The sequence below is a fragment of the Mustela erminea genome, chromosome 20 (assembly GCF_009829155.1).
Source record: "Mustela erminea isolate mMusErm1 chromosome 20, mMusErm1.Pri, whole genome shotgun sequence".
In the NCBI taxonomy this organism is placed as follows: domain Eukaryota; kingdom Metazoa; phylum Chordata; class Mammalia; order Carnivora; family Mustelidae; genus Mustela; species Mustela erminea.
In genome coordinates this window covers 35,110,027-35,136,309 of record NC_045633.1, presented here as the reverse complement: position 1 = coordinate 35,136,309, position 26,283 = coordinate 35,110,027, and the positions used below count along the sequence as shown (strand labels likewise).

General features: G+C 56.5%; 1 protein-coding gene across 2 annotated transcripts; it reads right to left on the bottom strand.

Moving 5' to 3' along the window:
* Positions 1-965: 965 nt before the first annotated feature.
* On the bottom strand, positions 966-25,857 carry RCC1L (RCC1 like). 2 transcript variants are annotated; one of them, XM_032326930.1, is made up of 11 exons: positions 25,469-25,855; positions 23,215-23,344; positions 17,990-18,118; positions 17,101-17,167; positions 16,047-16,098; positions 15,189-15,273; positions 12,754-12,935; positions 9,892-9,979; positions 8,641-8,814; positions 6,626-6,711; positions 966-1,688 (listed from the first exon to the last, which is right to left on the bottom strand). In XM_032326930.1, the coding sequence occupies exons 1-11, from the start codon at positions 25,787-25,789 to the stop codon at positions 1,611-1,613; spliced, it is 1,392 nt and encodes a 463-aa protein (XP_032182821.1). In that variant the 5' UTR covers positions 25,790-25,855; the 3' UTR covers positions 966-1,610. The 2 variants fall into 2 exon arrangements, with proteins under 2 accessions (XP_032182821.1, XP_032182822.1); XM_032326931.1 differs by lacking the exon at positions 8,641-8,814 and having other exon boundaries at positions 25,469-25,857.
* Positions 25,858-26,283: the final 426 nt, after the last annotated feature.

Below are 26,283 nucleotides of genomic sequence, written 5' to 3'. Positions count from 1 at the left end.
GGCACGGTACACGGCCCAGCCAGGAGTTTCGGGAAGGAAACCGACAAGTCACTTACTCTCAAGTTTACGGAAGATCTTTCGTGGCAAGTGAAGGAGCCGGTTCTCCACGGACAAATGGAGGGGACGCGAGCCCAGGAGGTGGTCCCGGGGCTGCTGCCCCAGACACAAGGTCCATGGGACCTGGCTAGTTCCTCCGGCCTCAGCTCACAGCAAGGACTACTCAGTGACTGTTTCACTCATTTTTTTTTTTTAAGACTTTTATTTAGAGCGGGCATGAGCGGGGGGAGGGGCAGAGGGAGAGAATCCCAAGCAGGCTCGTGCTGCCCAGCGTGGAGCCCAACAAGGGGCTTGAACCCACAACCCTAAGGTCATGACCTGAGCCGAAATCAAGAGTCAGACGTTCAACTGACTGAGCCACCCAGGCGCCCCCTAAAGACTGTATTTTTAAGTCATCTCTACACCCAATATGGGTCTCGAACCCACAACCCCGAGCTCCACGGACCAAGCCAGCCAGCCGCCCCGACCGTCCCCTTCCTGCAAAGCCCCCACATGGCCAGCCCCATTTCCCGGCTCTGCTGGTCTCCACGGCCCACGCAGGGAAGCGCCCTACGCTCCGTTGGGCCTGTCGCTGTGTTTCGCCTCCCGGAACGTAAGCTGTGTGGGACCTGCTTCCGGGGGCGTCGTCCCCGAGTGGTCCAGTGTGACCGACAGTAGCTGCCCCGGTGGGGACAGAGTATCTGTTGAGGGAATGAGTCAGAGGGGGGTGACCCGGTTGTCATTTTCTCCCAACGAAACCGTGGGGAGGCGACTGTGCAGACACACCGTTTTCAGGCAGGACCGTCTTCGGAAGTATTTGTCGCTGGCTTCTAGTCGTCTCTTTAACAAAAGCCTTATTTTTGTGAGCGAATCTCTAAATGATCAAGTAAGTTTAAAAAAAAAAAAACCTCTTCAGTGCTCAAAAATAAAAAGGCAGAAAATAGATTTTATTCCAAAAGAGATTTTCCAAAGATGTTTTTAAACGAAAGGCCAAGTTGATGTTACTACCTCAACTCTTTTCCACGATTTCTGGATCTCTTCTCGGGGGCTCGCCCTCCAGCCAAGCTCCTGAAAGCAGGGGGTGTTCGGTGCACAAGAACCTGGCCTCGCTCTAACTTCTCCAAGCTTCTCAGCCCGGCTCCCGCAGTCGGGCGGGGACTGGCCCTGACGCCCACACACTCACCATGAGCTCTGCTGGGGGCTGAGGCTTGCGGAACCCCTCCTGGCCACTAGAGCCGTCCGGCAACCTTCAAGCACAAACAGAACGGCACGGCGTAGAGCTAAGCTTCCCCCCAGACCAGCTGCTCGGGTCAGATGAGACACACAGCCCAGGGCCCCTCTTGCTGGTGCTTGGCTGGATGAGGACAGCCCCCCGTGGTGATGCAGCGCGTCCCACCCTTGGCCAGAGAGGGGCCTGAGTCCCAGGACTTCCAGTACGTTCTTGCTAAGGGCACTGGCAGAGAGCATCACGCATCACAAGGGGTCTGGGTCCTCTCTGACCCCCGGCAACAGCCCCGCTGGGGTCTCTGCCAAGCAGTCCAAGGGGTTCTGAGGCCAGGTTCCAGGGTGGAGCTTCAGATGAAGGACTTGGCCAGAGTCACCATGTGGTCCACACCACACGCCACATCCACGGGCTCCCCAGGCATGGTCACCTGCAGAACAAGACCCAGCACAGCGTGAGGGGACATGGTTCGGAAGCCGCCCAGCCTGCGCCTGACCCCGGCTCTGCCTCTCTTGACCCATCTGAGCCCAGCAGAGCAGTTCTGATGACCCCGGGGTCCCACCCAGCCGACGGCAGACGTGACTCTTCCTACCCGCCCGTCGCAGAGGCTACCAGAACCCGCAGCTCCCACAGAGGCTACTCAGCCCTGTGGTCAACACCTGTTCCCAAGCCAGGGGCTTGGTGACCTTTCCTGGGGGTCGCCCCCATGGCTCCCTGGAGCTCAAGAAGCCCCAGCTCCCGACGCGGGGTCCACTCTGGGAAGGAAACCCCTGGCTGTGCACGCCGTCAGCCTCAGCCCCGGGCTGGCTGCTTCCTGCACGACGTGCATCCCCGACGAGGAAGGTCTCCCGTGTCCCAGAGGGGGCTACAGGCCCTGCAGACACCCACCCACGCGGACGGCATCGCCGTCTAGCATTATTGTTCTTCTCAATACGTAAGACCCTCTCCTGGGCACATTATAAAAGGACATTCAGTGAAAAAGAATTAAAAAGATATGAAATCCCCTTTTTTTTCTAATTTTATTTTTAAGTAGTCTCTACACCCGCTGTGGGGCTCGAACTCACAGCCCCGAGATCAAGAGTCACATGTTCCGCCCACTGAGCCGACCGGGCGCCCCGGTATTAGGTACCTTTTAACCCCACCCTGTCGGCATCTGTCCCTTTATCGGCCCCTTCCCTCTGAACCGGAACCCTTCCCGGGGGCTCCCGTCGCCCCTGCAGAGGTTCCTGACACAAGCACAGCACGTGTGCGAAATGCCGATTTTCAGGAACGGCTTGCAGGTCCGTGCTCCCGCCCTGCTGAGTGCTCCGACCCTCGCAGGACGCTGAGGCTGCTGTGGTGTCCGCGCAGATCCGAATTCAGCCACCCGCCCCGGTGGCCGTGCTCTGCCGGGCGGCCTGACAGCCGGGACGGGGATCTGTCGCAGCCTGCGGAGTTGACTGAGCACAAGACCGGGGAGCGGCCTCAGCCAGAGGGCCTGGCCTGAGCTCCCGGGGGCAGCCGCAGGGACCCGAGCCGGGTGCCTGCGCGCGAGGACACAACTCCATTAAGGGCTCCGGGCCACCAGGCAGGCACTGCCTGCTCCCCTCCCCCAAAGGAAGGCGTTTTGCGACAACAGAAGTCACTAAGCAAATCAGCAGCAGCGCCCCAGTCCGCGGGTTCCTCACCGAGGCATGGGGGCGCCGAACACGTCCCAGTCTGGCCGTGGGAGGGGGAAATGCGCCACCTACATGATGACCGGCCCAGGTGACCTCCTAGCTACATCCCCAGGCATCACCGGGGGGACCACTGCCCTCGGCACACCTTCCCCTGGCCCCGACTGGCTGGCGTCTGCGGCCCCCGCGGTCCCCACTCCCCCGGGCACAAGGGCTCTCGGTCTCTGAGGATCTCTGAACGGAGTCCCAGACGACACTGCCCTCGGCCACACGAGCGCTGGGTCCTCCTCCGTGAACCACAGTGTCTTCTAAACCCACCTGCACTCGCTGCATTCTCGCAAAGGGAAACCCAGTTCCGAAACCCGCACCACACCGGGCCTGCAGGGCTCTTAGCGGCTCTCGCAGGTCTGAGTGCGGTCCGAGCAGGACCGTCCCTCTTCACCACGAGTTCTCAGCCGCCCCCGGAGAAAGGCGGGGGTGAGGGGCTGAGAAGGAGCCCCGAACAGCGGCGCTGGCTGCTCCCCGACCTGGCTGCACTCCATCGCGGCCCCCACACGTCCACCCCCCAGAGACCTCCCGCCCAGGGTCCGGGGCCATGCGGGAAGAGGCCTGGCAGCCGGAGGGGTGGCCAGCCTGCACGCGCCCCAAGCCCACCCAGTCCGACCCGCGGGCGCGCGGCGAGGGGCGGCAGGGTCTGCATGCAGAGCCCCCAGTTCCTGCTGCGGGGCAGCCCCTTGGATTCCTGACGTCAGTGACCACAGGGGCCAGCCGGGGGTGGGGATCGGGGCCCTCACAGGCTGTCCTGGGCAGGGAATGAAAGCAAGGGGCCCTCAGACAGCAGAGATGTCTGGGCACTTCTGGGTGGTGACAGGGCAGGGGGAGGCCACTCCAGCTCTTGCCCTGGTGGCCTGATCCCACAGTGCCGCAGGGAGGCTGGAGGGGGCCCCACAGAGACTTGGGGGCATGTCCCTGCCTCCCCCCGCACCCCGCCAGCTCCGAGGCCGTCGCACAGCCTGGAACTCAGGCACCAGGGAAGGGTCAAAGTCAGACACACCAGAGGCTGACCCTGGGCCCTGCCTCTTGCTGGATGAGTGGCCTTGAAGAGCTCCCTGACCCGCTCTGAGTGTCAGTGTGGGGCTCGACAACCTCCAGGGAAGCTTCTGGAAAGAGAGGTTGGAGTCGGGGGTGGAGGCGCGGGTGTCCCCAGGGGAGCCTGCAGAGGGCCAGGGCGGCCCGGGCTCTGGGAGTCTGCGAGACACCAGTCACGCTGTTGCAGGGGCTACACACAGGGCCCTCCTCTCCGCTTCCCGGAACACTTTTAAAGTGACGGAACGGTTCCCCCACCGAAGATTAGTACGAAAACACAAATTGTTAAAAAAATAAAAATCACAGGGTGCCTGGGTGGCTCAGTCGGTGAATCAGCCTCTGCCTTCGGCTCAGGTCACGACCCCAGCGTCCTGGGATCAAGCCCCAAGTCGGGGTCCCCGCTCAGTGGGGAGCCTGCCTCTCCCTGTCCCCCTCCACCCACCACGCCTGTGCTCTCTCTTGGTACGTCTTTCTCTCTCTCTCAAATAAATAAATAGAATCTTTAAAAATAAATAAAATAAAAATTTAAATCGTGTGTCATTTAAAAACAACAACAACGACAGAGACAAAGTACAAGGGAACAGGCTGGAAATAAGATCCCACGACCCGGCACGAGACAAAGTCTGATCTTTAAGGACTCCAACCCCATGGACCCCAAACCCAGTTCCTGCCCCGCCGTTGCCCAGAGCCCGTGCTGGCAGCTCTGGGCCCGGGGGACAGGGGGAGCGCCAGGCCCTCAGCAGCACGCCCGGAGGCGCTGTCCTCGGCCGCCCCCACCCACCCGCAGGCAGGGCTCCACCAAAGTGCCCGCGGGAGGGCAGTGCTTGGACAGGAAAGCAGCTGTCAGGGGGGCGGCCTGGGGTGTCCCTCCCTGACAGCAGGCGTGCAGGGAGCGACGTTCCCAGAGGCCACCTGGTGAGCGAGGAGTCCGTGGAGGGGGCTCTGGCCTGAACAGCAAGTGTGGCCTTGGCACCTGGGCGCTTCCCGCCCCACAGCGGGCACCACCCCCGGCCATTTCAACGGGACAGTGCCAAGATTCCATATCTTAATGCCTTGCTGATCTTCACTGTAATCTGGGGGGAAGGCAGGCCGGAGGGAGCCCCCCACAGCCGGCACGGCGGTACGCGTCCAACCCCAGCCACGCGGTCGCTTCCCCTCGGCGAGAAGCGAGGATCTGCCACGAAAGCGAGTGGGACCTCCGCGTCACGGGCGTTCGTGTCACCTGTCCTGACCCCCACTGTCCACCAAGCAACGGTCCATTCCTCACCCGCAAGGGGATCCCAGGCTCGGAGAGCGAGAAGGCCCCGGCCAGCCCGCACCCCACTCCGGCGCACCACCATTCTCTCTAGCGAACAGAAAGCCCCCGTTCTGACCTGGTTTCCTAGAGGCGGCACCTCTAGTCTTTATAAAGGGGGCAGGGCCTGCCGAGGTCACCGGGAACCAGGACAGCCTCAGCCAAGGGAAACAGCCCCCCCCACCCCCCGCCAAGACTGAGGTGCCTCGAAACGTCTTGCAGAGGGTTTTGGACAAATCCTGATTTTATTTAAGTTATACACTGCTTCCACCTTTTCACGTGAGGTTTTAAAAAATGCTCTGCACTATTTCAAAACACGTCATTAAAACCAGCCTTCAAAGAGCCTTGAGCACGTACACACACGCAGGCGTGCATGCACATCTCAACGCAGACGCTGTCTGGAAGAAACCCAAGAAACCAGTGCCAGCGGCCTCTGGAACAAGAGATGGGAGACTCATTTTTTATAATACGTCTGCTACCACGTGGGTACAGACGGTCTGTATGCAAAAATACGAACCGCCTTTTTTCCCTAGGAGAGCTTCGTGAACATCACTGAGATAAGCTACAATTTAGAAAAGAAATTTTTTCCCTTTTAATTTTGCAATGAGCCTTTTTTTTCTTTTTTTTTTTAAGATTTTATTCATTTATTTGACAGAGAGAGATCACAAGGAGGCAGAGAGGCAGGCAGAGAGAGAGGGAAGCAGGCTCCCCGATGAGCAAAGAGCCCGATGTGGGGCTCGATCCCAGGACCCTGGGATCGTGACCTGAGCCGAAGGCAGAGGCTTAACCCACTGAGCCACCCAGGCGCCCAGCAATGAGCCTGTTTTGTAGAATTGTATCCTCCCCCTAAGGAGAGCTTTTATTTTTTAACTTTGGTGGCTGTGTAAAGCCCTATGAATATTAAACATCCTTTCTTCCCAATTCGCTGTAAAACTTTCCTCCGCACAGGCTGTAAACAGCTCCCGGCGCAGCAACTTCGACGTTTCCAACCTCTCCCTCTCAGGGACCCCCGGGCACCCGGCCTGCATGTGGCCTTCTCCTTGTGGAGACGCCGGCGTGCCTCTGTTTCCCCATCCCACCCGCCCACAGCCTCCGACGAGGGACTGGAACCCTCGGCCCGCCTGCCCCCCTCCCCAGCAGGCCGCTCACCCAGCAGGCCGCGGGACAGCGAGCTGGGCGCCCTCCCTGACCCCTCGCCACGGCAGGGTCTCCCCTGGAGCCGCGGGGCAGGAGGGGACAGCCGGGACCTGAGAGGGGGCGCCGTGGCCAGCCGCACGCTGGGGGAGCCCCGCGCCCTGGGCGCGCCCGCAAGCCCACCCGGCACAGCCTTACCCTCCACGGGAAATACTGGTCTTCCAGACGGCCGATGCCCAGGCACCCGCGGATGTTCTTGCCCCACACAAACAGCTCTCCTCTGTCTGCAAAGAAAGGAAAACGGTGTGTGGCTGGGGCTACACCAAGAGCAAGTCTCCAGGAGGAGGGTCATGAGAGCAGGCTTTCTAGAACCAGGGAGCAGGAGGGCCCGAAGTCACATTCCAATCTCCACCGGGCCTTAATGCTCTCCTTTGAATGGACGCGTGCTGCGCCCGTCACATGGGGGACAAGCGCACATGCGGAGCTCTGAGGCCAGCAGCTCCGCACAGCCCGCTCTGCTCGCCCCTCCTCAAAGCCTGGCAGCCGACCCCCTCGGGCCCGAGTCACACCCCAACAGAGTGAGAAGCAGGACGATCCGTGATTCCTTATCTGGTTTCTGTACCTCGGGACCATGTGGTCCAGAGATACTCAGTGACCAGCGCCTCTCTGGGCCGGGTCTACATCCGTACACCAGGAGCTGGGACAGGGCCGCGACTGAACACGCACGGTCCCTGCCCGCACGGGGCTGCGGCGACTCAAAGAGCAAGACCTAGACGAGGGAGCAGAGCTCACCGTAAAAACGGATATTCACCGATTGTATAAAGTGCCGTGAAAGAGGACAGCCCGGCAGACTGAAGGCAGAAGGGGCCCTGGAAGTGCCAACCTGCAGGACAGACCCCAGCCCCGGCAGGGCACCGCCCGCACCCCCGCCTTTGCCGCAGATTTCCGTCCACGCCAGCTGGGGGCGCTCCTCGGCCCAGAGACCCCATTCCTAGCAAAAGGCTGCGGTCACAGGGAATGGAAGAAAAGTCACGGAAAAGCCAGGACTACAATAATCCAGGCTGATTAAAAAGGAAACCCCTTTGCTCCGAGCTGTCGGAGCCCTCTGATCTCACTGTCCTCCTTGGTCACCCCCGCCCCCGCCCGGATCCGAGCCTTTTGACGGAACAATTCAGTCTGGCCCCCGCTCCGAACGAGAGCAGACCTGGGGGTAAACCACCACCGCCAGCCAACCCCCAGCTGGCCGGATGCAAATGCGGGGCCCACAGACGGGGCCGAGCTCCAGCTCTGACGCTGCCCTGACTGCAGGGCAGCAACCGGCACGTGGAGGCAACCACCGGGCGCTGGGGAAAATCCACGGGACCCACAGCGGCCGCACGGCCTGACAGCAAGCAGGAAACAGTCCCCCCAGTCGAACACGTCGTACAGGCTTCCAAGCATGCGACTCTGCACGCAGCGTAAGCCCGGAAACGCCCTGGAAAATACACCTTTGTTACCCCCCGAATTCGGCCGTGTGGCTTCTTATGGGCTCAGGCAAAACGGCTTCAAAAACCTGCCGTGACTCAGGGCGACCCAAACTCACCATCCCAGCCCGGATGTTCCCAAAGAAAACAATTACTTCCCATGAAATGTGATTTTCCAATCGCAAGGAAACCACCAATTTACTTGAGAACCACAACGGGAAATGAGCATCGTTCAGCCTGACCATTCACGTCGGCAACAGAGGCAAACCGATCCGGCCGCGCTTGTGGAGGCGGCGTGACCGACGCGGCGACACACCAGCCAGAGGGCCGCCGAGCCACCGGTCCTTTACGGCTCTGTAGTCTGGCAACACACGGCGAAAACCTGCGTCTGGGCCTTGCCTTTGATCCCGCTGGAGGACTCGGGCGGCCTGGCCCCCGCGAGACCGCAGGACGGGCTCCCAGACCCACCTCCGGCCGCCCCTGTCGCCTCCTGGTCACCCACTGTGGATTCACCAGCCCGCGGCTGGCTTCCGCCGGCACCCCGACACGCTCAACCCTCTCCCACCGCCAACAGGTGTCCTCACGAGGACACTTGCTTTACTGTGGCCTGACCACAGAGCCAAGGAACTCTGGGAAGACGAGGAGACGCACATCATACGCCCTCAAGGCCAAGCACCTCGTGGCTTAGCCGCCCTCCTGAAGGTCCGGAAGCTCAGCCACCCCCAGGGCCGCACGGGCCGGGCCACTCACTGGTCAGGGCGGCAAAGTGGCTGAGGCCACATCGGATTAGGGAAACGTGGACTCCCGGGTTGAACTCCGTCAGGCCGAAGAGACTGGGCGGGATCACCTCGGGAAGGGCACTTTCCACAAGGTTCGGTCCTTTCCCAAGAATTCCGTAGCCCCAGACGAAAACATGTCCTTCTCCTGCATTAGAGCAAACACCACGGTCAGTCGGGCGAACGAGCGCAGCCCGCCCTCCCTGGAAATTCAGATCAAGCCACCCAAATCCCGTGTCCACGTGGGTGGGTTTCTTCCCCCCTCCTTGCTTGTCAAGAACACACGGACAGAGATCTAAAACCATGCTTCTTCTCTCCCTCTCTCCAAGTCCTGCTTGTGGCAGACGTCCAGCCAGTGAACCCTGCTCAGGACGCGAGCTTCGCACACCTGGAGCTCACGGGGACAGGCCCAGGGCGCCGGCTGCCCCGCGGCCCGGTGAGCACAGGGGAGGCTCGGGACGGTTTTCCCCACCCAGATGCTCTGCACTGCACACCGACGGCAGGAGCAAGCCGAGGACACGACCAACCTGTGGCCACATTCCTAAAAGTCTCAGAAACGAGTATCTTGGTCATAGAAGGTGTACTGCTTCTCAGCGGCGCCTGGCGTTTAATTGGGCACAGGCCTTGGGACCCACACCTCATGGCTCTCCTTTCTGCCTAGTGTCTTTGGGCACAGCCTCCCTGGGGAAGGCGGGGCTGAGTCTCTGGCCCAGCGGGAGGGACAGGGAGGAGGAGACCCCAGAGGTCGGCTATCAGTACGGAGGTTGGAAGGACTCCGTCCCGCTGCTGTTTGACTGCATCTGAATCCTGGCTCTCACCCTCTGTCAAAAACGTCTCCCTCACCGCCTATGAAACTGAGCCCATGGGGCGCCTGGGTGGCTCAGTGGGTTAAGCCGCTGCCTTCGGCTCAGGTCATGATCTCAGGGTCCTGGGATCGAGCCCCGCATCGGGCTCTCTGCTCGGCAGGGAGCCTGCTTCCCCCCCTCTACGCCCGGCCTGCCTCTCTGCCTACTTGTGATCTGTCAAATAAATAAATAAAAATCTTTTTTAAAATATTTAAAAAAAAAAAAAAGAAACTGAGCGCAGGCTAACCAGACCTCCCACGGCCACGCTCCTCTCCCTCCCTCGGGGTGAGGGCCGCAGCCGCGACTCCAGTGGGCCCTGAGCCATCCCCCAATCCACCCACCTCCAGCTTCCCAACAAACCGCGCGCAGGAGGGTCTCACCATTTAACACGGCACAGCCCGTGCCGCCGCAGGCAGCCTGCTTCACCTGCCCCACTCCCGAGAAGGGTAGGCACCGGGGGACGTTCACCTGAATCAAGACCAGAGCCACAGTGTTAGGAAGACACGCCGGTGAGAATGCGCAGTGCTCCGTCTCGTGTGCAGAGCAGAGAAGTCCCCGGTTGTGGACTCCATCTCCAAGGCTTGCCTGAACGTCCAAGATACACTGAAGACCTAACCAGGGGCCGGGGATTCGACAGGAAGGAAGCGACTTGGTCCCTGTCCCCGAGCGGAGTCCGGAGGAAGAGGTAGGAGCCCGGCCAAAATGAACCCAAATTAACTTGCACCGAATGCCGTGAAGGAGACAGAGTGTCAAGGAACCGGATCTAATCTGGGGGAGCGCCCGAGAAGGCTTCGTTTTATCCGGGGTCCCGAAGGATGAGGAGGGGTGACAAGGCCAGGGGAGAGAGGCCACCTCAGAAGAGAGCTGGCAGGCACCCAGGGAGGGGGGTGAGAGGGCCACCTGCAGGGAGTCTGACCAAGGTCAGAGAGGCTGAAGCAGGGGCACGGGCGGGATGTGGAGACACCGGCGAGAGGCTGTCTGGTGTGGGCCGGACCTCGTGAGCGCCTTCTAAGGAGCAGAGCGCCAGGGAAAGCCAGGGCAGGTCACTGCCAAGACTAAATGATAAAACGCTGGCTTCCGTCTCGCTGGCACTCTCGCGCTCCCTCGTTTGCTTGTTCCGGTGAAGCCAGCCGCCATGGTGGGAGCTGCGCACGGAGAAGCCCACGTGGCCAGGAACCGAGGACGGCTGGGCCAACAGCTAGTTGGCTCACCACCCACGAGGAACCGGGGCTCCAGGCCAACGGCCCACGAGGACCTGCGTCCTGCCAACAACCGCCGGGGTGGTCCTGGAAGCAGAGCTGTCTCCCGCCGAGTCCGAAGAGGACTGCAGCCTTTGAGGGACGAGGGCCAGAGGACCCGGCTGAGCGCCCCCTGCATTCTGGACTCACAGAAACTGTGAGACAATCAGTGTGTGCTGGGCGAAAGCACGAAGTGTCGGCGTGTGGCCGCCTGTCACGCCGCGGTAACAGTGCCACCAGCCTGGGTCTGTCCCCCGTGGGGAGCCCTTGGGAGATGCGGTTCTCAGAATTTGGGAGCAGGAAGAGCAACAATTTTGTGTTATTTGTTTCTCTTCTAGAAACAATGAATCACTTGAATGGGCGTGTTTTCTTCTCCACTTTGGCTACTAGGAAGCTCAGAGCCATCTGCTATGGCTTCTAGCCACTGGGCCGGACCACAGGGAAGGCTTCTCCTCATCCTGTTCTCGGCTTTAGTTTTCCTCTGGGCTGATCTCTTTACTAATACACATTTAAGGGGAACCTGGAGGCGTAGTCAGTTAAACGGCCGACTCTCGATTTCAGCTTGGGCTGTGATCTCAGGGTGGCAGGTTGAGCCCCATGTCAGGCTCCGTGTACGGCTGGGAATCTGCTTGAGATTCTCTCTCTCCCTCTCCCCCTACCCCTCCCACTTCTGCTCTACAATGAATACGTAGCTCTTTAAAAAAATACATATTTTAAACCTTCTGCATGTTGTCAGAAGTTTGATGGTATTAAGGAATAAAGTATATTTTTTAAATAGTCTTTCTCTTTTAGAGATAGATGCGGAAACTTTTATGGATAAAACATGATGTCTGGGATTTACTGCAAAATAATCCAGGGCAGGGGTGCCCGGGGGCTCCACCAGCTGCACATCTGAGTCCCGGTTTCAGGTCAGGCCATGAGCTCAGGGTCATGAGACTGAGGCCTGTGTCAGGCTCCATAATCAGCCGGGAGTCTGCTTGACATTCCTCTCTCTCTCCCCCTCCGCCCCTCCCCGCCCCATGCACACACTCTCTCCCTCTCAAAGTAAAACAAAACCAAACAAATCCAGGGCAGACACGCAGATGGCAACAAAAACTGGCCACTAGGGATACAGGATTATTTTTTTGTTGGGAGGAGGAAGGTAAAGTAAAACTTCTGGACTGAGACGGCTGCACGACTGGTGACGACACTAAAAACCACTTAAATTCTACACTTGAAAAAGGTGAATTACGTCTTGGGTTTTTCGCGGCTATTTTTGGTTTGGGGCCATTAGCTGAGAACTGCTGAATGTGGGCTAGAGAGGGAGGTTCTGCATGCAGTGGAGTTTTTTATTTTTATATCCAATTCCCCTTCATGTCTAAAATCCTACTGCATTGTACTGATGGTGGCTCCCTCCAGTGAGAAGGCGGGGGCGGTGACAGGGAGGCCACAGGCAGTGGCTTCTGGCGTCCTGTGCGTGTCCTACTGCGGGGGTGGGTGGGGGGAGCAGGTGCGCACCAGCGATCTATGTGCCGTACGTGGCACGTGCGTCACCCTGCCGACAGGAAGCACACGGCGACACCACGGGAACTCACACCCCCCTCAGACCGGGACAGGGCGCACAGGGGCACCTGTCAGCCCGCTCTGAACCAGAATCGCATCGAAGGCTTGATAACGATGGCTTTGAACCCCAGCAGCCTTACAGGTGGTCGGACCTAAACAGCACTTCCCACGTCGCACTTTGCTGAAGAAGCTCTTTTCTATCAAGATGTGCTTACTTATTTGAGAAAGAGAGAGCACGTGCCCACGCACACCGGCAGGGGAGGGGCAGAGCTGCAGCAGACTCCTGGCAGGGTGCGGAGTCCAACCTGGGGGTCCATCCCACCACCCCGAGACCATGACATGCCCAAGAGTCAGACACCCAACCAACCGAGCCTCCCGGGCGCCCCAGAAGAACGTCTTACAAACGCCCGTGACCCTCCATGTCTACCAAGCTCCCAGGCCCGGCTGCGCGCGGCCCCGTACCTGTGTGGCGTCGGTGACGGCGGCCAGCTGCAGGTACTCCGAGTTCCCCCATCCGAAGAGGCCGCCCTCGGCAGACACGGCCAGGCAGCAGTCACCGTAGGTGGCCACCTGCACGACGTTCACTCCGGCCAGGTCCCCGCCCAGCTTGGTGGGCACGCTGGTGATGTTGTAGTGACCCAGACCTGCCGCAACGGCGAAGCGTTACTCCCAGTCACGGACTCTTGGCACAGACGCTTCCAGGGGCTTTCTACGTGCCGAGCACAGTTTTAAATGCTTTACGAGCATCGGCTCGGCATGGCTAATCTGTTCCTCTCCGTACTCTACAGCTTCCTGCTCCACGCTCTCTCAGAGGAGGAAGAAACAGAAGAGTGAGCGTTTATTTTTAAAACCCCGGAGACTTTCTAAGTCTGACTCAAGTTAGAAACGTTTACGAGACACAACCGCACGACACAATGAGGCCAGGGGACCCTGCGGGAACACACACACGGACCTGTGCGGCCAGCGATCTCCAGTGCACTGCTGGGCTTACCAGAAAATGAAGGAACTCTCCCAGAGCCCAGTCCACCCCAGCTCCCCATGTCCCCCCACCAAAATAACAGTAAGCCGGAACTGGCCCACCGGCGCGGCAGACAGCAAACAGGAGAAAAGGCAGGTGGCCAGAGGCCAGTGGAACAAATGGCACCGTCCACGCCATGACGGAAAGGGAGCCCTGGCAGCAGGACCAAGGCAGAACGCACACCCCAGACTCCCACTGTAAATCAGGCTTCGCAACGGGACCCAGGGCAGCATCAGACTCGCAGCACCCCTTAGCGACAGACAAGCGCGAACCTGCATCCTCTCTGAAGGAGAGCATCTCCGTTTAGGCCCCTCCAGTTTCCACAAGGTCAATTCAATGAAACAGGAGCCCACAGTCAAAAGTTACTCAACCCATAAGGAAGGGTAGGCTTGTGCCAAGGCCCTGGGGCTGCAAGAGGCCGGCTCCAGGAACCGACTGCAGGGGCCTGCAGAGCTGGACACCAGGCCCAGCAAGCAAGGGCAGGGAGGCCAGCTGTCACCTACGATGGCTCGCTTCTGGAACAGCACCGGGAAGCTGTTAACCACGGCCGTCTCCAGCGAGCGGGGCTTTCGCATCTCCCCTTATTCCTCTCTGGGCTGTTGCGATGCATCTGTCAACGAGCTTCTTATTTTTGTGAAAAGCTGATTTTTCGGGGCATCTGGGTAGCTCAGTTGGCTAAGCCTCTGTCTTCAGCTCAGGTCATGATCTCAGGGTCCTGGGATCGAGTCCCGCATCGGGCTCTCTGCTCAGCAGGGAGCCTGCTTCTCCCTCTCTCTCTCTCTGCCTGCCTCTCTGCCTACTTGTGATCTCTGCCTGTCAAATAAATAAATAAAATCTTTAAAAAAAAAAAAAAAAGCTGATTTTTCAAAAATGACCCACAGCACAATTTTTAAAAATAAAGAGAACCTTCGACTTTATAGATACCGAAAAAATGCATGTGAACAGACTGGCACAGTGATGAAATCAGCACACTTAAACAGACAGTATTTGTTGCTGGAGAGCTTATGGCCACCGTGGTAACTTCTGTACGTGGCTAAGGACAGTACGGGCCGGTGCGATGTTTAGAAAACAACCTAATGATACATTCTGAAACCGCAAAAATATTCTCCTCTTCTGATCCACTCCTGGGAATCAATCCTACGGCAACAATCCCCCAAAAGAAAAAGTGTGTGTATACACGATAAGTGTCATAACATCTTCAATGACCAACGTGGGGCTACCCCGGGCCCCCCCCCCACCCAAAAATGTACCTCCTGACAACAGGGTAATGATTAACTAACGATTTGGTAAGTAACGAGTCATTTATCTCACGGTAAATGAGCTTGATGCTGTATCGCACAAATTATTAAAAACGCAACTGTGAACACTGTACCGACAAGAGAAAACACGCGTGTAAAAATCACACCTGTGCTATTGTCACAATACAAAAGATGTGCACCCATGAACAAGAATGAGAAGGAAACGCGAGCCCAAGCACAAAGGTGGGGGTCTTACGGAGGATGTGTGCGAGACTGAAATCTTACATGTAAAGGCCCTCCCTCCAGACAAATTTCAAAACACAGGAGGATTAAACGAGCAAGGTTAATAAAGCTCATCCCTCATTCCTCCCGATGTCCATCCCATTCTCCTCGGAAGGGTTAAAGCCGCGCTCTCTTTAGCTGGCCTTTGTGAACCTTTCGTCTCCAGCAGCATCTGGCATCTTCCACCCGACCCTTTCCGGGATGGTTGCCATGGGCGCTGGGGGCGAGGGGAATGAGATGGGACAGGCTGGCCGGGGCGGTGAGAGAGGGATGAGCCTAAGGCAGGCAGGTGCTCGCCCACAAGAGTCCCAGAGCCCCCGCTCCCTAGTGCGCCAACCCCAGTGGGGGAGGACCCCTACCCGTTTGCCCGTCGGCGCCCCAGCCGCAAGAGTAGACTTCTCCTTTGTCCGTCAGGAACAGGCTATGGTCCTGGCCACAAACCACCTGTCAGACGAACAGAGGGGAGGCTGATGAGAAATCCTTGGGAGCTCAGCATCCCGGTGGACGGACCCAAAGCTCGCCACATACCCTCCCGACCAGTGAGCCGGCCGGGCCCAGGCAGGCTGCCCCGCGCGGCCTCCGCACCGGACTCTTGCTCAGTCCCCTCCTCCATACGCCTTTCTCTTCCCCGTCCCCTCCTCGACCTCCCCACCGGCCTCCGGTCTTGGTCACTAGCTCCCCATCCACCCTTGTAAGCCCTCGGGGCGCCCCCTCCTTCTGCCGTAACCCCTTTCCGACCAGCCGGCCCCGGCCTGACCCACGCCTCTGTCGCCTTCTCCGCGGTGCCTTCTGTCCTTCCCTTCCACCCCCGCGAGCCTGAGCGATCCTCCTCCTGCGCTCGCAGGGCCCTTCCTGTAAGCGCCCGCTTACGTCCGGAAGCCTGTATGGTGAGCACGGACCGTGTGCCAGGCGCGGCACCGGGGATGGGAATAAAACGGTGAGCACGACACGGCCAGCCTGGGACACACACACAACTGCCTGAGCCTGGGCCTCCCCCCCAAACCGTACTAAACTCTGTACCCCCGTAACCTGGTGGAAACCAATACCCTCCTGACCTACAGGAGGCGGGCAATAATTTTTACTAAAATAATTTATTAACTCAGATAATTGCCCCGACCCATCTGCCGTCACACCCCCCCCCCACCTTTCACCCCTGCAAAAACACCTCCAGGGGCCTGGAGGACAGGCTCTCAGCACCTCTCTGGGGCGTGCCCTACCTGAACCACCTGTCCGTCGAAGTCCTGCATTCGGTTGACTTTGTGACTTTCGCTGCAGCCACGCGCCATTTAGGGAGAAGCAAGAGGTACAGTCGTCATAAGCGCCGTGTGGTTCCGCCCCCGCCCGTCGCCCCTAACTGACAGCCCCCACGTGCACACAGTTAACTGTTAGGGCAACTCTCAAGGTCAAGTACAGGGGAGAGGCAGGCCGAGGCAGGAGAGTAAAACAGGACAACAACCCTTTGGTGATTTTTTATTTTTAAATAGGCTCCGTGCCCAACGTGGCGCTCAAACTCACAACCCCAAGATGAAGAGTTACGTGCTCTACAGACTGAGCCAACCAGCTGCCCCCACTTTGGTGATTTTTTTTTTTTTAAAAGATTTTATTTATTTGTCAGAGACAGAGAAAGACAGAGAGAGAACACAAGCAGAGGGAGTGGGAGAGGGAGAAGCAGGGCCCCTGCCGAGCGAGAAGCCCCATGCGGGGCTCGATCCCAGCCCTGGGATCATGACCTGAGCCCAAGGCGGACGCTTGACCGACTGAGCGACCCAGATGCCCCCAACTTCGGTGATCTTAATATACTGCCCGAAATGAGACTCGTACTCAGACCCAAGAGCATAGCGTGAGGAAGGAGAAGGGAATCTTTTTAAAGACCAAAATCAGTAAGGGTCTAGCTCAATGGGTTGAGCGTATGACTCTCGATCTGTGAGTTTGAGCCCCACGTTGGGTGTAGAGATCACTTAAAAATAAGGTCTTGAAAAAAACAAAGACTGAAATAAATGGGATAGAGGGGAATTCGGTAAAAGTAAAAAACTAATTCGGAACAAGTCCGACGCACCACAGTCAATGCTCGACTGCCCTCCCTTCCACCCAGGCACTACACAGAGCTCAGCCCTCCGCGGAGCGACCCCTCCACAGCCTTCCAGGGACTCTCACCTCCCCTCTCAAGCAGGGGGAAGCCTGCCACTTCCTGCTCTGTGGGTCCATCACTTACTAACCACGGGAAATGTTAAATGCTTAACACGATCTAGGGAAGTCCTTTGGGGAACTCACCTATAAATTTCATTTTCAACCACGTTTCTTCCACATTGCCCGTAAGAATTGTTTCCCATGCTGAAGACTGCAGAAAAGACCACCAGTGAAACCCACTCTGCGGGCTCGTGGGATCCCGGAATGTCAGGACTGCAAGGGGGTCTCGGAAGGGGTCTCACTCCAACCACGCAGGATAAGCGCCCGGTTGCCTTCTCAGACACCCCCAGCCTTTGCAGGTGCACCCGTAGGCCAGCTGGGGCGGCCCTCCAGCAGCAGCCTGAGCCACTTGCCAGGCCCCTCTGCCTTCCCCTGCAGGCCCTTCTGAGGCGAGCACCTCCCAGGGAAGGCCCCACAACCCCCACCCCGGGACGTGTCCCTAGAGGCTGCCCCGCACGCCACAGCTGCTCTGGAAAGAGTTCCTGATCACCACGTCTGCCTTTTCCCACGAAGCACGCTTAGCTGGAAAATGAAACTGGGAACATTTAGGCAAGACGGCCTTTCCCTAGAAACACTCGCTCTTCGGGAGAGAATCTATGCTCTCTGGACTCTGGAAGCAGCCCCCCAGCTGAAGGAAGCGCCGGCTAACGGGCTCCTTTCAGTACAACAGAAAACGCCGTCTACGGGCAGCCTAGTGACTTCATGGCAAAGCCAGCAGGAGGCCTTGCGAAGGCGGCCTGGTGGGCGCCGTCACGTTTACGAATACGTGAGGTTCTCTAAGAATCACAGAGAGCAGAGAACACGGAAGAGCTGGCAGGAGCCCCCAACGGTGACCTTGAGCCACCCTACCGGTCTGCTCGGGAAATGCCAGTGGCCTCCCTAGTGACACGTGTTTCCATTAAACCACCCAGTTTCAACCCAAGGGCACAAAGTGGCTCCCCGGCTCCTCCATGAACCCAAGAGGCCAACTCACCTCCTTCGAGGTCTGTCAGGATGAGAGAGTGAGCTCTGCCGCAGGACACCTGCAGCACCCGTGTCTCCTGAGGTCTGTCCAGAGGCAGTGGGACAGGCGAGGGCTCCAGTACGTACTCATAGCCCCTGGCTGGAAGAAGAATGAGCAGGTTCACGGCCGGCCACACTGACCCAGAGGGACAGGTTCACGGCCGGCCACACTGACCCAGAGGGACAGGTTCACGGCCGGCCACACTGACCCAGAGGGACAGGTTCACGGCCGGCCACACTGACCCAGAGGGACAGGTTCACGGCCGGCCACACTGACCCAGAGGGACAGGTTCACGGCCGGCCACACTGACCCAGAGGGACAGGTTCACGGCCGGCCACACTGACCCAGAGGGACAGGTTCACGGCCGGCCACACTGACCCAGAGGGACAGGTTCACGGCCGGCCACACTGACCCAGAGGGACAGGTTCACGGCCGGCCACACTGACCCAGAGGGACAGGTTCACGGCCGGCCACACTGACCCAGAGGGACAGGTTCACGGCCGGCCACACTGACCCAGAGGGACAGGTTCACGGCCGACCACACTGACCCAGAAGGACAGCATTCCCGGCATCAGGCCTCACGCTGTCCGACCCCCACAATGCCCCACAGAGATCAGAGGGACTCGTCAAGCCACCTGAGCGAGTGGCAGAGCTAAGACTGGAACCCCAGGCCCCGGGCCGGGACCCGCGGCACCCCGCTGCCTCTGGTGAGCCTTCCTGGGTCAGTCACGCCATCTGCATCCGAGGAGAGCAAAGGCGAAGACCCACTACCATTTCCCAGTAAAGTGAAGCGCAGCATGTACGTCACGATACCGCTCATATCAAAAAGTGGGAAAAAGGATATGCGGGGGCCTTTGCTTGTGTACGCACTGCATCTCTCCAGGAGAAACTGGAAACTGTTAACACAGGTTGTCTTCAGGGAGAAAAACTGGGTGGCCAGGAGGACAGAAGCAAAAAGCAGCCTTTTCTCCAAAGTATTCTAGTGTACCTGGAGGTTCTCAAGTACACAAATATGCTCTCTATGGGGCGCCTGGGTGGCTCAGTGGGTTAGGCCGCTGCCTTCGGCTCGGGTCATGATCTCAGGGTCCTGGGATCGAGTCCCGCATCGGGCTCTCTGCTCAGCAGGGAGCCTGCTTCCTCCTCTCTCTCTGCCTGCCTCTCAGTGTACTTGTGATTTCTCTCTGTCAAATGAATAAATAGAATCTTAAAAAAAAAAAAGAGACAAATATGCTCTCTAGTCAAAAAAGAAAATTGTAGGGGCGCCTGGCCCTATGCCTGGTAGAGCATAAGACTCTTGATCTCGGGGTCGTGAGTTCGAGCCCCACACTGAGCGTAGAGATTATTTCAACAATAAAATAAGATCCCTAAAATTAAATTCTTCTTAATTGATTAATTAATTACAGTGAGTTCTACACCCAACGTGGGGCTCGAACTCATGACCCTGAGATCTGGAGTTGCACACTCTACCAACAGAGTCACCCAGAGGCCCCAGAAAATTTTAACTTTTAAATAAGCGAGTAAGGGGCGCCTGGGTGGCTCAGTGGTTGAGCCGCTGCCTTCGGCTCAGGTCATGATCTCGGGCTCCTAGGATCGAGACCTGCATCGGGCTCTCTGCTCAGCCGGGAGCCTGCTTCCTCCTCTCTCTCTGCCTGCCTCTCTGCCTACTTGTGATCTCTGTCTGTCAAATAAATAAATAAAATCTTTAAAATAAATAAATAAATAAATAAAATAAGCGAGTAAGGGGAAAGTTCTTTAGAAGTCACTCCATAGAAGAAACTTATACTTTGTTTGTTTGTTTTAAGATTTTATTTATTTATTTGACAGACAGAGATCACAAGCAGGCAGAGAGGCAGGCAGAGAGAGAGGAGGAAGCAAGCTCCCCGCTGAGCAGAGAGCCCGATGCGGGGCTCGATCCCAGGACCCTGAGATCACGACCTGAGCTGAAGGCACATGCTTCACCCCGAGCCACCCAGACGCCCTGGAGAGAGCTTTCTATCAGCATGGAGTAACTGCTTTATCACACCAAGATGTTGTGATTCTAGGCAACATGGAAGCGAGCAGACCATGTTGTTGGTGTATACATCCTCCATTGCTACCTGCACAGACCCCTAAGGGCCTGGGAAGCCTTCAAAGTATCACATAAGGGGAATCGGGCCGTAAATACAGCTATCAGAAGTACAGAAGATGACATTAGACGGAACCACAGCAAACTCCAGACTGGAGAATTCTATAGGATAAACAATGTGATCTCTTTTTTTCTTTTTTTTTGTTTTTAAAGATTTTATTTTTATTTATTTATTTTTTTAAATATTTTTTATTTTATTTATTTGACAAAGAGAGAGTGAGAGAGAGATCACAAGTAGGCAGAGAGACAGGCAGAGAGAGGGGGAAGCAGGCTCCCCGCTGAGCAGAGAGCCCGATGCAGGGCTCGATCCCAGGACCCTGAGATCATGACCCGAGCTGAAGGCAGAGGCTTAACCCACTGAGCCACCCAGGTACCCCTAGAGATTTTTTTTTTTTTTTAAAGATTCTATTTATTTATTTGTCAGAAAGAGAGAGAGTGAAAGCACGCAAGCAGGCAGAGAGGCGGGCAGAGGTGCAGAGAGAGGCAGGCTCCCTGCTGAGCAAGGAGCCCGATGTGGGACTCGATCCCAGGAGCCTGAGATCATGACCTGAGCCGAAGGCAGAGGCTTAACCCACTGAGCCACCCAGGCATCCTGAGATTTTATTTTTAAGTAACCTCTACACCCACTGTAGGGCTCAAACCCACACCCCCGAGATCAAAAGTCACACACTTCACCAACTGGACCAGCCAGGCGTCCCTATTCCTTTTTTTTTTTTCTTCCTTAAGAAAGTAAGCCTTGGCGGGATGCCTGGGTGGCTCAATGGGTTAAGTCTCTGCCTTCGGCTCAGGTCATGATCCCAGGGTCCTGGGATCGAGCCCCGCATTGGGCTCTCTGCTCAGCAGGGAGCCTGTTTCCCCTCTCTCTCTGCCTGCCTCTCTGCCTACTTGTGTCTCTATCAAATAAATAAATAAAATCTTTAAAATAAAATATATAAAATAAAATAAAATAAGAATCTAATGACATTTATGAGATAATTAGCAATTTGAAAACTGGGTATTTAGTAACACAAAGGGATTATATTGTTCATTATTTTTAGGTGTGAAAATGATGTCGCATTTACTTTTTTTTTGAAGGTCCTTTTTTTTTTTTAAGATTTTATTTATTTATTTGACAGGCAGAGATCACAAGTAGGCAGAGAGGCAGGCAGAGAGAGAGGAAGAAGCAGGCTCCCCGCTGAGCAGAGAGCCTAACGCGAGACTCGATCCCAGGACCTGACCCGAGCCACCCAGGCACCCCAAGGGCCTTATTTTTTTAGATGCATACTAAAATATTTACCAACAAAATTAATAACGTTGGGATTTGCTTCAAATTAGTGAGGGGAGGGGCACCTGGGTGGCTCAATTATTAAGCATCTGCCTTTGGCTCAGGTCATGATCCCAGGTCCTGGGATCAAGCCCCAAATCAGGCTCCCTGCTCAGCGGGATCCTGCTTCTCCCTCTCCCTCTGCCCCTGCTTATGTTCCCTCTCTCTGTCTCTCCATCAAATAAATAAAATCTTTAAAAAAATTACTGAGGGGAAAGTGCGGGAAATGAACAAAACCAAACGGGCTGAGTTGGTAAGTAAAGCTGGCATGTCTCCCATGACTCTGTCCATTTGTGTGTGCCGAAACGTGATCCCAGGAAAAGGTATAACAAATTCAATGTGGCGTCTTACAGCTAATGCAGCCTTCAGTGCTGACTTCTAAAAGAATTCTGATACAGAATTAAGTGAAAGGCAGAAGATACCCACTGACCAAAACCATGCAAAAATGTATTTGCCCATGAGAAAACAAGAAAAAAATGAAAAGGTTTATCCAGACAGTAAAGGTACGGTCCAGTACAGCCGACCCCCTTTATCCACGGGGGATACATTCCAAGACCCCTTGGATGCCTGAAACTACAGACATATACACTCTATTTTTTCTATGGCATACCTATCTATGATAAAGTTTAATTTATAAATTTATATATATTTATATTTAATTAATATTTATATTTAAATTTAGAAATAATTTATAAATCAGGCTGGGTGTCTGGGTGATTTGGACAGTGAAGCAGCCGACTCTCGATTTCAGTTTGGGTCACGCTCTCATGATCCCACGATAGAGCCCCACAGCAGGCTCCATGCTCAGCGCAGAGTCTGCTTTGGGATTCTCTCTCGCTCTCCCTCTGCATGCATGCGCGCACACATACACACACTCTCTCTAATAAATAAATAATATCTTCAAAAAAAATTCATAGGGGCGCCTGGGTGGCTCAGTGGGTTAAGCCTCTGCCTTCGGCTCAGGTCATGATCCCAGGGTCCTGGGATGGAGCCCTGCATGGGGCTCCCTGCTCAGCAGGGAACCTGCTTCCTCCTCTCTCTCTCTGCCTGCTGCTCTGCCTACTTGAGATCTCTGTCAAATAAATAAATAAAATCTTTAAAAAAATCTTATATAGGGGCGCCTGGGTGGCTCAGTGGGTTAAGCCGCTGCCTTCGGCTCAGGTCATGATCTCAGGGTCCTGGGATCGAGTCCCGCATCGGGCTCTCTGCTCAGCAGGGAGCCTGCTTCCTTCTCTCTCTCTCTGCCTGCCTCTCAGTGTACTTGTAATTTCTGTCAAATAAATAAATAAAATCTTTAAAAAAAAAATTTATATATCAGGCACAATAAGAGGAATATCTTTACTTATCATCAAAGCCTCTTTTTGCCTACAGTATTATTACCAAAGGGGCTCACAAGCAATCTAGTCCAGACAGTTCCAAATAACATTCGTGTAAGACTCCCTCTATTCCGCTCTGCCAGTCTGGTTTGTGTCATCACATTCTTTTTTTTTTTTTTTTTTTTTAAGGATTTTATTTATTTATTTGACAGAGAGAGATCACAAGTAGGCAGAGAGGCAGGCAGAGAGAAGGAGGAAGCAGGCTCCCTGCTGAGCAGAGAGCCCGATGCGGGACTCGATCCCAGGGCCCTGAGATCATGACCTGAGCCGAAGGCAGCGGCTTAACCCACTGAGCCACCCAGGCGCCCCGTGTCATCACATTCTTGAAAACAAAAGGGAGAGCTCCCTCAGACCAGTCGCAGCACAGAGTAGCCAAGGTGAGCACACTCACTTTTATCTTTGCGGCTCTGGTGAAATCCAAGCTGGGAATCTTTGTTGAGCCCCATACCCCAAACTTTCGTCACATCCTTGGTTTTAGAGGACAACAGTGTGAATCCATAGCCACAGGCAACAGAGGAAATCTGCAAAAGAGTTCCCATAAAGCATGAGCTGATTTGTGACATTGAGTTTTCTCTGCAATAAATGACAGGTTGTTTGCCCAAAGAACATATAGCACTGGGGCGCCTGGGTGGCTCAGTCAGTTAAGCATCTGCCTCCAGCTCAGGTCATGATCCCAGGGTCCTGGACCGAGTCACAATTTGGACTCCTTGATCCTCCCTCTGCCTGTTTCTCCCTCTGCCTGCCACTCCCCCTGCCTGTGCTCTCTAACAAATAAATAAATAAAGTTTTAAAATATAAATAAAATAAAATAAATAAAAAATGAAAACCGTGTTTAAAGAACTGAAAGCCTGGCTGACTCAGTCCATCTGTAGCGCATGCAACTCTTGATCTCAGGGTCGTTGAGTTCAACCCACACTTGGGGGTAGAGATTACTCAAAAAAATAAATTAAATAATAACTCTAAAACCGTATTACTGGGCTTAAAATGTAAATACATATCACAATAACCATACAAGGGAGAGAGGAGGAAACAGAGCTTTGTTGGAACAAAGTTGTTATCGTTTTTTGTTTGTTTGCTTGTTTGTTTCGGAATGAGGTCACTATCAACCTAACATAGACTGTGATAATACTGTATCGTAATGTTGTAATACTGACATTATAATCCCAAGAAAAACCTCAAATATACAGCAAAACACCCAACAAAGGAACTTAACCCACTGAGCCACCCAGGCGCTCCCCCAACAAAGGAATTTTAAAAGGTATTCTATTTATGGGATGCCTGGGTGGCTCAGTTGGTTAAGCGGCTGCCTTTGGCTCAGGTCATGATCCCAGCGTCCTAGGATCGAGTCCCACATCGGGCTCCTTGCTCCGCGGGGAGCCTGCTTCTCCCTCTGCCACTCTGTCTGCCTGTGCTCGCTCTCTCTCTCTCTCTGACAAATAAACAAATAAAATCTATAAAAAAAAATAAATAAAAGCTACTCTATTTAACACAAAAGAAGACAGCAAAGGATGAAGAAAGAAACAAAAGACCTACAGAAACAAATAGGATCGCAAATGTGATCCAACCCTATCAGTAATGACATTAAAAGGACATGGATTGAGTGACATCAGTGGAAACGGCAGATCGACAAGAACACTGGCAAAATGCCAGAATCCTTTCCCCCCCCCCCCCCCCCCCCCCCCCGCCCCAGAACTCTGGAAATTAATCAAAGACTTCAAGCGATCTGGGGACTATTGACTCCAGAAAAGCAGCTGAGTCTCCGTAAGAACAGCAAGCTTTGTGGTTAGAGAATATGCATTTCTTTAATCTCGGCAAAATGCTTTGCAGCATTTCAACTCGACCTATTCCCATTCCCCTCCGCGAAGCTCTGCGGTAGCTCTGAAAAGGAACAGGTCACAGTGACCGCACAGGCGGACAGTCCGGCCGCCACTGCAAGACGAAGAAAAGGGTTTGGAGGAACTTCAAAGCCCCATTCCCAGAGCGTTCTCCTCTCATCCGTCCCGTGGCTCCCTGGAAGACCCCATGCGCCCGGCTCTCCTCCCGTGACCTGACCCACGTATCACCCAGGGCAAACAGCCTCCTCCCCAGGGCTATTTGCTGAAAACAATCAGCAGCTAATGTTTGACCACTGCGGCTGCCTGAGGTGGTGGAGAACAGCTGGAGCAAATAACAGGTCAACCAAGGAGTCACTAACCCACTTGACCTGACATCAAGTCCCCCCACCCCCACCCCGCGCCCCGGACCATGGCAGAACGCTCATCCCTTTCCAGCACACGTGGAACAACTGTCCAGCGCAGGCCCCAGGCCAGCCTATAAAACGGAGTCTCAATGCACTTAAAAGGGCTGAAATTAGAGAAAGTATATTCTGCGACCCCTAGGAACGTAACTGTGACTCCGGTGACAACCCCCTGCTCCGGGGGTGACGTGCGAATGACGCCAGTCCGGCACAGCAGGGGCGCATGTCGGCCACTCGTTAAACGTGAGACCCTAACGCCCTCCCCCCACCCACCTGGGCCTGCAGCCCGCTGAGGGTCGTCCTCCCCGCCGCGGGACCACCCAGCGTCCCAGCTCGCCGCCGAGGGCCTCGGGGAGCAGCGGCGGAGGCCAGAGGGCGCTCCGAAGGGACAGAGCCGCGCGGCCCGCACCTTCTGGTCCAGCTCCAGGCGGTAGGGCACGGGCTGGATCCTGCGGGGCGGCCGCGAGCCGGCGCGAGGCTTGGGCCCCGCGCTGGGCAGCACGAAGGTGGGCACGCCCAGCGCCCCCGAGAAGCTGAAGCCCCACACGAAGATGCGGTCGGCACGGGCTGCCCGCTCGCCCACGTACTGGAACACCGGGGCGTCCGCCTCGCGCGAGCTCGGCGAGCGCCCGGCCGCCGTCCGGTGCCCCCGCCCCGCCCGCAGCCCCGGTCCCGGTCCGCTCAGCAGCCGCCCCAGCCGAGGCCCGGCCGCCAGCGCCGCCAGCGCCATTCCCCGCTCCACGCCTCAGCGCCTCCTGGGCGCCGCCATCTTGAGTGACCCCTGAACCCACGCTCTGGCGGAAGAGCCCCAGGGCTCGTCAGCTATTGGCTGAAGGCAAAGGCGCCGAGGGCCGCCAGTGGCTGGGGGAAGGCGGGGGACGGGGCGGGGCCTGGGAGCCGCGGTCTCGGGGGGCGGGGAGAGGGGCGGGGCCTGGGGACCGCGGGCTTAGTGGGCGGGGCGCTGTGCTGCAGCGCGCACCTGTCCCGCAGCTCCGCATCCCGCCGGGCGCCTGCCCTCCGCATCCCGCGCTCCTTGCGGAGGGTCTTCCCGGCTCTCGCGGGGCGGCGGGCGCTTCCGTTCCGAAGACCCGTTGCTGCCTGTCTGTCCGCAGAGGTAAAACGTAGTGGTGGCCCGCTCTGCGCGGCTCCCACGGGGCGCTCTCCCCCGCCCCGGTTTACCCTCCTCGCCGCGGCCCCTCGTCGTCCCCAGCGGGCGCCGTCGCA